This window comes from Rhinopithecus bieti, unplaced genomic scaffold, assembly GCF_001698545.2.
Source record: "Rhinopithecus bieti isolate Rb0 unplaced genomic scaffold, ASM169854v2 scaffold_2723, whole genome shotgun sequence".
Classification (NCBI taxonomy): Eukaryota; Metazoa; Chordata; class Mammalia; order Primates; family Cercopithecidae; genus Rhinopithecus; species Rhinopithecus bieti.
This window is the reverse complement of record NW_016804119.1, coordinates 3,922,125-3,933,623: the sequence shown is the minus strand read 5'-3', so window position 1 is coordinate 3,933,623 and position 11,499 is coordinate 3,922,125. Positions and strand designations below refer to the sequence as shown.

Below are 11,499 nucleotides of genomic sequence, written 5' to 3'. Positions count from 1 at the left end.
AAAAAAAGAAAACCCTGGGAGCTTGACCTTTCACACACATCCCAAAACACATCCTCACCCTGCCCCCTCAGCCCCCATCCCCCCTCCTGGAAGACCCAGCACCACCTGCTCCATCTCTCTGTGGCTGCCGTGACCCATGCAGGTCTGCTCTGACCAGGGCAGCCGAGGGTCCTGTTAGAGTGAGAGTCCAGTCGAGCCTCTGCTCTCTCCGAAGGCTCTAGGTTCCTGTGTGGCCTCAGGGCCCCACACGGGCTGCCCCGTTCTCCCCGCTGCTCCCTCCTCTGACTCCCTCTGCTCTCAGGTTCTGGCTGTGTCCACAGCGCCCAGGCCTGCTGCTACCTCTGAGTAATACACTTGCTGCTCCCCTTCCCTCTTCCCGGGATGCTTTTCTCTTATTCAGACACAGAGCCTCCCTGCTCAGCACCTTCACGCCTTTGTTCAGACACCACCTCCTCTCGCCGTCAGATGATAAACTGTTCCTCAATTTGTCATGAGCTCCCTTCTCTGCATGACTTTCCTCCAAACACAGATCACCATCCCACATGCTCTCATTTTATTTATTTATCTTTTCCTTCTAGTCTCTAGAATGACAGGACCTTGATGACAGAGATACTTGCTGTTTCCTTTTTTTATTTATTTTGGTAAAGTATATGTGTTACATGTGTTACAGTTTGGATCTGTGTACTCACTCAAATCTCCTGTGGAATTGTCATCTCCAGTGTTGGAGGTGGGGCTTGGTGGGAGGTGATTGGATCATGGTGGTGGTTGCTCATGAATGGTTTAACACCACCCCCTAGTGCTGTTCTTGTGATTGAGTTCTCAGGAGATCTGTTGTTTAAAAGTGTGATGTGTAGCTCTTTTCTTTTTTTTTTTGAGACGGAGTCTCGCTCTGTTGCCAGGCTGGAGTACAATAGCACGATCTCAGCTCACTGCAACCTCCGACTCCCTGGTTCAGACAATTCTCTTACCTCAGCCTCCCAAGTAGCTAGGAACTACAGGCACATGCCACCATGCCCAGCTAATTTGTGTATTTTTGGTAGAGATGGGGCTTCACCATGTTAGCCAGGATGGTCTCGATCTCCTGACCTCAGGTGATCCACCCGCCTTGGCCTCCCAAAGTGCTGGGATTAAAGGCGTGAGCCACTGTGCCCGACCTCCTCTTTCTCTTTCCCCTGCTCTGGCCGTGTAAGACCTGCCTGCTTCCTCTTCACCTTTTGTCATGATTTTAAGTTTCCTGAGGCCTTCCCAGAAGCAGAGCCTGCTGTGCTTCCTGTACAGCCTGCAGAGCCTTGAGCCAATTAAGCCTCTTTCCTTTCTGAATTACCCAGTTCCAGGTATTTCTTTATAGTAGTGGTAGACCTGACTATACATTATGTAACATATAATTTGCAATTTGTAACATTCTACAGGATACAATTCCATGACATTAAGCACATTCACCATGTTGTGCAACCTCTATTTATCGAATTTCCTCATCATCCAAACAGAAACTCTGCACCAGTTGCACAATTACCCTCTTCCTTGCCCCGTTTCCCAGCCTCTGACATGCGATTCTACTTTCTGTTTCCATGAATTTGCCAATTCTAGGTAAGGTTACATGAGCAGAATTATGTAACATTTGTCACTTTATGTGTGGCTTCTTTCATTTGGCATGTTGTTTCAAGGATCACCCATGTTATAGCATGTATCAGTTCCATTCAATTTTTAAGGCTAGAGAATATCCCATATTGTGGATATGGAACCTTTTTTCTATCCACTTATCAGTCAATGGACATGAGTCCCCCCCTCCCCCCACCTTTTAGCTACTGTAAATAATGCTGCTGTGAACATTGGTGTATAGGTATCTGTTTAAGTCCATGCTTTTCAATTCCGGGAACATATCTAGCAATGGAATGGCTGGATTACAGTGTATTTCTAGGCTTAACTTTTGGAGAGAATTCCAAAGCGTTTTCCACAGGGTCACACCATTTTACCTGCAGTGCAAAAGGGCTCCTACTTGTCCATATCCTTGCAAACAATTAGTAGTTTTTTCTTTTTTCTTTTTCTTTTGAGATGGAGTCTCACTTTCTCGCCTGGCTGGAGTGCAGTGGCACGATCTCGGCTCACTGCAATCTTTGCCTCCTGGGTTCAAGCGACTCTCCTGCCTCAGCCTCTCAAATAGCTGGGACTATACAGGTGTGCACCACCACGCCCAGCTAATTTTTGTATTTTTAGTAGAGATGGAGTTTCACCATGTTGGCCAGGATGGTCTCGATCTCTTGACTTCGTGATCTGCCCACTTCAGCCTCCCAAAGTGCTGGGATTACAGGTGTGAGCCACCGCACCCGGCCAGTATTTTTTTTTTTTTTTTTCAAGAGAAGTGTATGTTTGGTTTTATTCAGACCTTTACAAAGAGTTATAAACCAATTCAAAAAATTAGGTTGCCCATGGTAGCTCTACCCAGGGTATTCAAAACACAATGCAAAACACTTGTGACTGTCTGTTCTTGCAGCTGCTACTTTCGTGATGGTTCTGCATATGCTACCAAATACCTATTTAGTCCTTATCCAAAAGGCCTAGATACAAAGGAATTTATCAACAATACAGTGGGACTCTTCTCAACTCTCTGAGATCCAAACTATTCATTATAAGCAACTAACTATTTAGTTGTATCTCTCAACATCATCATACCAAACACTGATTTATTTCTGTTTTTGTTTGTTTGTCCATTTTATTTGTTTATTTAATGTCTTCCTAATGAGTGTGAAGTAGCATCTCCTTTACAGTTTGGTTTTGCATTTGTGACATGAGTAACAATACTGAGCATCTTCTCATAGGCTGCCTGGCCATTTGCACACCAACTGGGAGCAAAGTCCAGCAGGGGACAGACCCTGCAAGGCCTTCAGTCCAGGCTGTGGTGTTACCGCCTCCTTCTCCAGCAGTGGAGAGGAAGCACCGCCCTTCAGGCGGTAGAGGCACTGAACAAGGAGGCGTCTGGAAGCAGAGTCTGGAGGCCTGTGTTGAGGAGAGATGGAGGCAAAAGGTGAGGAGGGTTCAGTGACAAGGGAAGAGGTGAGGCCCAAGGCATGACTGGAGTCAGGATGGAGAAAAGGGCTCCAAGATGAGCCCTGCTAAGGAGAAAGAGGAACAAGAGTTAATGATTTATGGGCCCTGGAGGAGGGAGGGAGCTCAAGGTGGAGACTCACATTCTGGTTCTGAGTTTAGAAGCGTCAAATCCTAATAAGGTAAAGGAGTCAGGCTGGTGGGAGCAGAGGAAAGCAAAGAGAGAAAGCAGGTAAGCTACAAGCCTGCCTTTCTTCATGGTTCAGGACAGGTGGCCCTCCTGCGCAAGTAACTCACAACTTTTCTGTGCCTAGCTATCATCAGAACCTCAGCTGATAGAACAAGGTGAGTTAGCTCACTGCAACCTTGACATTATCAGTACTTCATGCATCCCTCTCCAGCACAAGTACCACAGGCCCCTTGCTGGGGCAAGCCTTTGTCTCTTTGCAGTCAGCTCCCCTCTTGCCAGCCTCCCCGTTGCAACATATTTTCATACTTTCTCTAATAAATCTGCAGTTCTACACCTACAACTGTCCTGGTAAATTCTTTTTACGGCCCATGCCACTGGCCTCAGATAGTCACTTATCTGTGACAAGAGGCGGGACCACTGTGTCATCAGTGGGATGGGGATCCCAGGAGGAGGAGAGGGTTTGGGGAGGGAGATGGGTGTACCATGCTGAGCAGAGCAATCATGGGGGCTATCAAGGGGGAGGTGCCCAGTGGGATGTTGGAGGGTGAGATGCCCTCAACACTCACCTGAGAGATTAACCTTTGACAACCTATGCCGCCTCCACACCTGTAGCTGCCTTTGCTGCCTTCCTCCTGTGGGACTTCACTCTGAGTAAAAAGACAAGGACCTGTGAGTGTGGCCAAATCAGGGTGCAGGGGGCAGCAGACTCACTTCCCTGTGCTCTGCTACGGCGCTGGAGGGGACTGATGTGGAGAGAGCAGGTTCAGCCCCCAAGACCTCCACGATGAGAGAAGGAACCTCTCACCCTGGACACACAGCAAAGCTGGGTACAGAAAACATTGTCTTGGGTGAAATTCTCACCACAACGGAGCCTCTGTTGGTCCAGGTTCTCTTGACTGGTTCAGGACCCTCCAGCAATGGGACTCAAATTCAGCATTGTGTCCCCTGCCCTCCCCGCACCTCCCTTTGCTCCCTGGGGCAGTGCTCACTTGAGGACGATGAGACAGAGGAAGAGAAGCAGGATCTTTATAGCGGCCTCCCCGATGGCCACCAGAACCACCTCTGCCATGGGCCCTGATTTCCCTGCAAAAAGGTGCATGAGGTGGATTCGTCTGCTAGACCACAATTCCTTATTGTTTCGCTCCTGAGAATTGGACATAGGTTCTACCAGTTCTACGTGCATCCCTGCATGTCAGAAAACAGCCCGGGGCTTACCTCATCCCCTACCGAGACTGAGCAGCAACAAACAGAAGGCTCTGGCCCTCAAGACATTGCTGGCCTCACAGCTGAGGCTGAGGCTGAGCTGAGCACAGTCCTATTCTCTTGGTGAGCCCGGTGGACTACTTGTTCAGAGACCTGGGAGTAAAGGTCATTGGGAGAGAGGATCTGGTGTGCAGCCCCTTGACACTCACTCTGCACAAAGAGCCTCAGGGAGACTTGCTGGGAACCCAGGGGGTTCCGAGCTCGGCAGGTGAATTCTCCTTCATTCCTGAGGTGCATTTGAGGCAGCTCCAGCATCCCGGAGTTGGGCTGTGAGGGGCTCAGGATCAGGTTCTCCTGGGCCCAGCTCAGCCCGGCAGGAGGATTGCTATCAACAGCACAGAGCAAGTGTAGGGACTGTCCTTCCAGGACCTGAAGAGATGATCCATTTCTCAGGGTTGTGGATGCTGAAGAAAAAGAGACAGAGGGTCAGAGGGACAAAGAGGTTGAGGGAAAGAAGAAGGACACCTAAGGAGACCAAACAGAGGAACAGATTCAGACTCACAAGCAAAGACTGATAGACACAGACTGTGAGATGGATCCAGAAAGCGGGGTGAGCCCGGGCTTAGAGCCTGGCTCAGGCCCCAATTTCTGTATATAGCAAGGTTTGGATTTATCTCTGCACTGATGCGCCCTTTTTGGCTGGATTTGTGCCCTAGAAATCACAGAGGGAGGGTCTCAGGCTTTACAGGGCAACCAAATAAGATGTCAGTTTAGGCCCATATTCCATGTCCTCATCAATGCTCTTGCTGACACCTCAGCTTCCAGGTTCTCCCTGAACCTTCTTGTTCTTTATCTGAGTCTTCACCTGACACTGGTTTACTGACTTATCCCTGTGCCTCTGAGAGGCTGTCACTCCCAGAAATTCAGAGTCTGGTTGATAGCAGGACTTAGGAACAGGTGCTCATGAGACCACATGACATATGTTGGAGGTGACTCAGGCTCCAGTAGCCTTGGGGATGTCAATGTATATGAGACCATGTAAATTATGTGATCCAGGAAGGCTTCCTGGAGGAGGCATACCTACTTCACACAGGAAGTAGTAGGGTATGGAGGACAAGCAGGGGTCGCTAGATAATGAGGGCTGGAAGGACATTCCATTAAGAAGGAACAGAAGGTGCAAAGATGACCAAAACCTGATCACATCCAGAAAATGCAAATAGACCTGCAGGGCTGGAGGGAGACAGGGTGTATAGGCTGGGGTGGAGGGTGGAGTTCAGACACAAGACACAGGAGGAAAAGTGGAGGGCTCTATCTCGGCTTACTGCAACCTCCACCTCCTGGGTCCAAGCAATTCTCCTGCCTCAGCCTCCCAAGTAGCTGGGATTACAGGCATGTGCCACCACACCCAGCTAATTTTTGTATTTTTAGTAGATGGGGTTTCACCATGTTGGTTAGGCTGGTCTCGAGCGCCTGACTCAACAATCCATCCACTTTGACCTCCCAAACCGTTCTGGTTACAGGCGTGAGCCACTGCACCCGGCCGAGATTTGTTTTAATAAATTCGGCATGGGGGTAATTGGCACCAATAAAAGAAATCAGGAAGTGTGAATACAGGAATAAATAGGTTCCTATACATTGGGAAAATCATGGACAGCTAAGAAAAAGCCACACAGGGCTGGGCACGGTGGCTCATGCCCCTAATTCCAGCCCTTTGGGAGGCTGAGGTGGGCGGATCACCTGAGGTCAGGAGTTAGAGACCAGCCTGGCCAACCAACATGGTGAACCACCGTCTCTATTAAAAATACAAAAAAAAAAAAAAAAAAAAAAATTGCCAGGTGTGGTGGCACGTGCCTGTAATTCCAGCTACTTGGGAGGCTGAGGCAGAGGCATTGCTTGAACCCGGGAGGTGGGGTTGCAGTGAGCCAAAATCCTGCCACTGCATTACGGCCTGGAGGACAAAAGAAAGAAAGACAGCTACATGCCATATTGGGACACGTATTTGTAATGTATATTACTAATATTCAGCAATTTCTCAAACTAAAGAGAGACTCAGGAATAAATAATAAAGGTAAAATCACTCTGGAAAGCTGAGAAAAGACTATCAATGGGAGTTCACAGAACAAAAGAATAAAATGGTGCCTTAATGTACAAAGAAAATGCAGACCATTCACAGTCAGAGAAACATTCTAATGAATGTGCACAGGGAGATGCAGATTTTCACCCAGTATTGGCAAAGGTCTAAGTATCTAACCCCACACTGGGTTGGTGAGGCTGGGGAAACTCACGCATCCACCCCTTCCTGTTGGCAAGGCGGGTTTGTCCTTTTTAGATGGAAAACAACATGGCCACATCGCTCAATATTCAAAAAACACAATGGCCCAGCTATTTTGCACTTAACGTTCACATACACACTTGTGAAAAGAGATACAGGATAAATCACTATAGCATTCCTGTGCTCAGCTAAGTTAGCGTCATGATCATGAATTCGGAGATTCCACAAAATCAGAGTCCATCTGTGCAGTGAAATCACATACAGCCCTAGAGGAGGGGGCGGACAGTCTCACTACTGACGCCAAACCACCTCTGAGATCCTCCAGGTGCACAAACCAAGGCTCAGAGCAGCCTAGACAGATACCGGTGAATTCCGGTGAGCGGGACGGGCTTCCAAGTACAGACTCTGCTGTGCATTTTGAATTTTTGCCCATGTGACAATATTGTCTATCCAGAAGTATTAGGTCAGAACTACCGGGGAAAATTAAAAGTTGAGGCTGAATGTGTATTCCGGGAGTGGATCATCAGGGGCCTTGGGGTTGGGTCTGCTGCGTGACTGTCACCCTGCCCTTGCAGTGGGGCCAAGGTGTGTGTGTGTGTGCAGGATTCTGAAGGGAGTGGGGGAGGGGAGGGGACAGTTGCTCAGGTGGCCACTGGGGCTGAGGATGCAGAGAGGCCCTGGGTTCACCCACATGGGGGTCTCAGGTAGCCAGGGTGAGTCCAGGATGAGGAGGGACCTGGCCCTGCCCTGAGCTGGAGGCCCTGCTTCCCCCACCGCAGGGAGGGAGCACCATCCTACCTGTGCCATCTCCTTGGAAGACAGTCAAGGTCAAGTTCTGAGGAGGGTCTGGGACAGAAAGACACAGCGACCCGCATCACTGTGAGGGCTGGGGACACCGGCCCTCTCTCCCCAGAGATTGCATAAAGAGGGAAGGCAGAGCTAGTGTCCTCCTGACCCCCAACTCCAAGACCAAATTCTGAGACTCAGCACCTGTGTCCAGCCCTGACCCCCGTCTCCTGCTATCAGCGACCCCACCCCATCAGGGACCTGGGTGTCCTGGCCCAGCTCTCACAGGATACATTAAGTTGGATGGTCCTGGTCGTGGTTACACCGGCCCCGGGCAAGGTCACCTGACAGGTGAGTCTGCTGCCGTGGTCCCGGGGCTGTGGGATGAGGGTGGCCACCGAGGAGAGGGCTGTGATGGGGCTCAGCGGGGACACAGAGGTCCCAATCCAGGAGAAGATGGGGGGTGTCCCCTGCTCACAGGCCCAGGGCACAGAGCAGGTCAGGTTCCTGGGGTGGCCGGACTTCAGGGCCCCTGAGATGAGGATGTCCGGCCTGTGGGTCAGGGCTGGTGAGGAGATGGGGACGCAGGATCAGGAAGGGGTTCTGAGGTGCAGCCCAGGGGAAGCGCAGGCTCTGGTTCAGGTCTTCCCCTGTGCCTGACTCACTTTGCCCTTTACCCCTTCCCAGCCCAGCCCTGCCTTGCAGACCCCATGACCTCTCCCTGTGGCTGCTCCTGGATCCTGTGCCTTACCTGTCACATGCACATTCAGCGGGGGAGTTTTGTAATTATATTTCATCCATCTGTCCTCCATACGAAAGAAGTACAAACCACTGTCCCTCCTCCTGGCGTCTCTGATGCTCAGGGAGCAGTTTTTCTCCCTGGGATTACCCAGGAGGCGGAATCGACCCCGCGTCTCCTCCCGGACTTCTCGAGCAGGGTCGTTTGTGGCCACTGGAGCATCCCATAAAGGATTGTCTCCTTCCCGGAACCAGTAGCCATGATCACGGTCATGCCTGCTGAAGGGGTACCTCGGATTGAAGAAAGTGCAGGGCACGAGGACGCACAGACCCTCCTGCACCATCACCGACTCCGGCACCTCCAGATGGAATAAGCCCTCCAGAGCCAGGGACCCTGTGGAGACACGAGGGTCAGGTCGGCTCATCCCCGGACAGCCCCTCTCCCTGGGGCCACTCACCTGCCCACAGCAGGGGCAGCAGCAGCAGCAGCAGCATCTCTGAGGCGGAGGCTCCCTGCGCTCCCCCTGTGAGGACAGAAGCGGAACGGAGTGGAGTAGAAGGGCCGTGGGGCCGAACGGGAAGCTGAGGAGGAAGAGAGACTTCAGTCCTGCACAGAAGAGAAACCTCAGACCCACAAGTCAGAGCTCCTCTCCTCCACACTGATTGGACAGAAACCCCACAGCCCAGAGAACCCAGCGACCAGCCCAGAGAGGAAAGGAGATGGAGCAGAAACTGATTCTTACCAGAGCCTGGATCAGGACCTCTGGGGACATCCGAGCCATGGGACACTCGTGAAGATCTAAAAAAAGTAATTGTTGGGCTAAAGGCTACCTGTATGTTTAACTTTGGCAGGAACTGACAAACTGCTGTCCAAAATGGCATGGACTTTGACTACTCCTCCCAGCCGTGAGCCAGAATTCCAGTAGCTCCAGGTCCTCATCAATGCTTGGTATTGCCATGCTTTATGTATATCTATACCCTTAAATTAAAAATGTTTTTTGAGGCAGGGTCTCACTCTGTCGCCCAGGCTGGAGTGCGGAGGCACCATCTCGGCTCATTGCAACCTCCACCTCCTTGGCTCAAGCAATCCTCCCACCTCAGCCTCCCGAGTAGTTGGGACCACAGGTGCTCACTGCCACGCCCGGCTAAGTTTTGTATTTTTTGTAGAGATGAGGTCTCACCATGTTGCCCAGGCTGGTCTTGAACTCCTGACCTCAAGTGATTCTTCCTCTTTGGCCTCCCAAAGTGTTGGGATTATAGGCGTTAGCCACTGTGCCCAGTTTATGCTTTATATTGGAACAGTTCTAGTGACAGTGCAGTGGCATCTAATGTTTAAAATTTTTAAATTTATTTAAAGTTAGATATGATTGAATTCATTCTTTATCATATGCAATTTTATGTGGGTTGACAGATGTATATAGTTATATACACAGCCGCTGTGAAGACACCGAAAAGTGTCATTACCCGAACATTCCCTCCCTCTGCTGACCCTAGGAAGTCAATCCTCCCTCCACACTTAGTCCCTGAGAAAACACGGATCTATTCTCCATCCCTGTTGTTTGGCCTTTCCACAGAATGTCATATAAATGGAATCATACAAAATGTCTCCTCTGAAATCTGGCTTCATTTATTTGGCGTAATGCCTTTGAGGCTCATCTATGGGGCTGAATATACATCCATCATTTTAGTGTAACTGTTGACTCGTTCTCCATTGTTATCATGGTCTCTCATTTTGCATATATTTACCATTTGAGGGGCACTGCAATTGTTTTCAGGTTCTGGTGACTCTAAAATAATGTTGCTATAAATATTCCATTCAAATTATTTCTGTGTGTGAACGTAAGTTTTTAATTCCCTTGAGTAAATACCTAGGAGTCAAGTGCTTGGCCAGACTTACACTCGGTCATGTGTAAGTTTAAATTTATATGAAATTGACAAACTATTCTCCAAAGTGTATATACCATTTTGTATTCCTACCAGCAGTAGACGAGCTCTGATCACTTCACATCCTTGCTAGCATTTGATATTATCCACATATTTTAAAATTTCTTTTTACCTTTGTTGTACTTTTCAGTCATTTTTCTTAGGTATGTAATTCTACCTCATTCTTTTCTATTCTGTAATTACCTAAAGACAAATTATATTGAGGATATTTTCATGGGCTTGTTTGCCAGCTGCTTTTCGTTTTTGGTGAGGTGGCTGATGAAATCTTCATTTGCTTTTTTTTTCATTGTTGTAAAACATACAACAGAAAAAGTTTACTGTTTTAACTATTTTTCAGTGTTCAGAGAAGTGGCACCAAGTACACTCACATTGTTATGAATCACCATGATTGGTCTCCAGAAGTGTCTTCATCTTCCCAAACTGAAACCGCATCAAAGAGGTGACAATGCCCTATTCCTTCCTGATCACAGCCCCTGGCGAGCACGGTTCTACTTTCTATGTCTGTGAATTTGCCTACTCTACACACCTCATATAAGTAGAATCATACAGCGTTTGTCCTGCTGTGACTGACTTAGGACAATGTGTATAAGGTTCATCCATGCTGCATCATGTGCTAGCTTCTCCTTTTTTAGTTGTTGTTGTTTGAGATGGAGTTTTACTCTTGTTACCCAGGCTGGAGTGCACTGGCGCGATCTCAACTCACTGCAACCTCCGCCTCCCAGGTTCAGGCAATTCTCCTGCCTCAGCCTCCTGAGTAGCTGGGATTACAGGCGCCTGCCACCAGGTCTGGCTAATTTTTTTTTTTTTTTTTTTTTTTTTTGAGACAGAGTTTCCCTCTTTGTTGCCTAGGCTGGAGTCCAGTGGTGTGATCTCGGCTCACTGCAACCTCCACCTCCCAGGTTCAAGCAATCCTCCTGCCTCAGCCTCCGGAGTAGCTGGGATTACAGGCATGTGCCAGCACACCTGGCTAATTTTGTATTTTTAGTAGAGATAGGGTTTCACCATATTGGTCAGGCTGGTCTCGAACTCCTGACCTCAGGTGATCCACCCGCCTCAGCCTCCCAAAGTGCTGGGATTACAGGAGTGAGCCACCATGCCTGGCTTGTATTTTTTTCTTTTTTTTTTTTTTAAGTAGAGATGAGGTTTCACCATGTTGGCTAAACTGGTCTCGAACTCCTGACTTCAGGTGATCTGCCTGCCTTGGTCTCCCAAAGTGCTGGGATTACAGGCGTGAGCCACCACACCTGCCTCCTTGGTTTTTTTGTTTGTTTGTTCTGGTTTTTTTTTTTCCTTTTTTTTTTTTTTTTTTTTTTTTTTTTTTTTG

General features: G+C 49.0%; 1 protein-coding gene across 3 annotated transcripts; it reads right to left on the bottom strand.

The window, feature by feature from the left end:
• Positions 1–2,709: 2,709 nt before the first annotated feature.
• LOC108524263 (sialic acid-binding Ig-like lectin 13) lies at positions 2,710–8,821 on the bottom strand. Of its 3 annotated transcripts, none has more exons than XM_017865279.1 (8): positions 8,690–8,821; positions 8,245–8,625; positions 7,780–8,058; positions 7,506–7,553; positions 4,645–4,899; positions 4,222–4,315; positions 3,799–3,879; positions 2,710–3,110 (listed from the first exon to the last, which is right to left on the bottom strand). In XM_017865279.1, the coding sequence occupies exons 1-7, from the start codon at positions 8,724–8,726 to the stop codon at positions 3,822–3,824; spliced, it is 1,152 nt and encodes a 383-aa protein (XP_017720768.1). In that variant the 5' UTR covers positions 8,727–8,821; the 3' UTR covers positions 2,710–3,110; positions 3,799–3,821. The 3 variants fall into 3 exon arrangements, with proteins under 3 accessions (XP_017720768.1, XP_017720759.1, XP_017720777.1); XM_017865270.1 differs by having other exon boundaries at positions 2,710–3,107; XM_017865288.1 differs by having other exon boundaries at positions 2,710–2,994.
• Between the last annotated feature and the right edge of the window lie 2,678 nt (positions 8,822–11,499).

Bases quoted from the DNA above. Each gene is read 5' to 3' on its own strand.
- LOC108524263 (XM_017865279.1), bottom strand. From the start codon at position 8,726: ATGCTGCTGCTGCTGCTGCTGCCCCTGCTGTGGGCAG. The intron at 7,554-7,779 runs GTGAGAGCTGGG...TTTCTGTCCCAG, and splicing joins CATCCAACTTAATGTATCCT to ACCCTCCTCAGAACTTGACC. The intron at 4,900-7,505 runs GTAGGATGGTGC...CTTTTTCTTCAG, and splicing joins CTTCCAAGGAGATGGCACAG to CATCCACAACCCTGAGAAAT.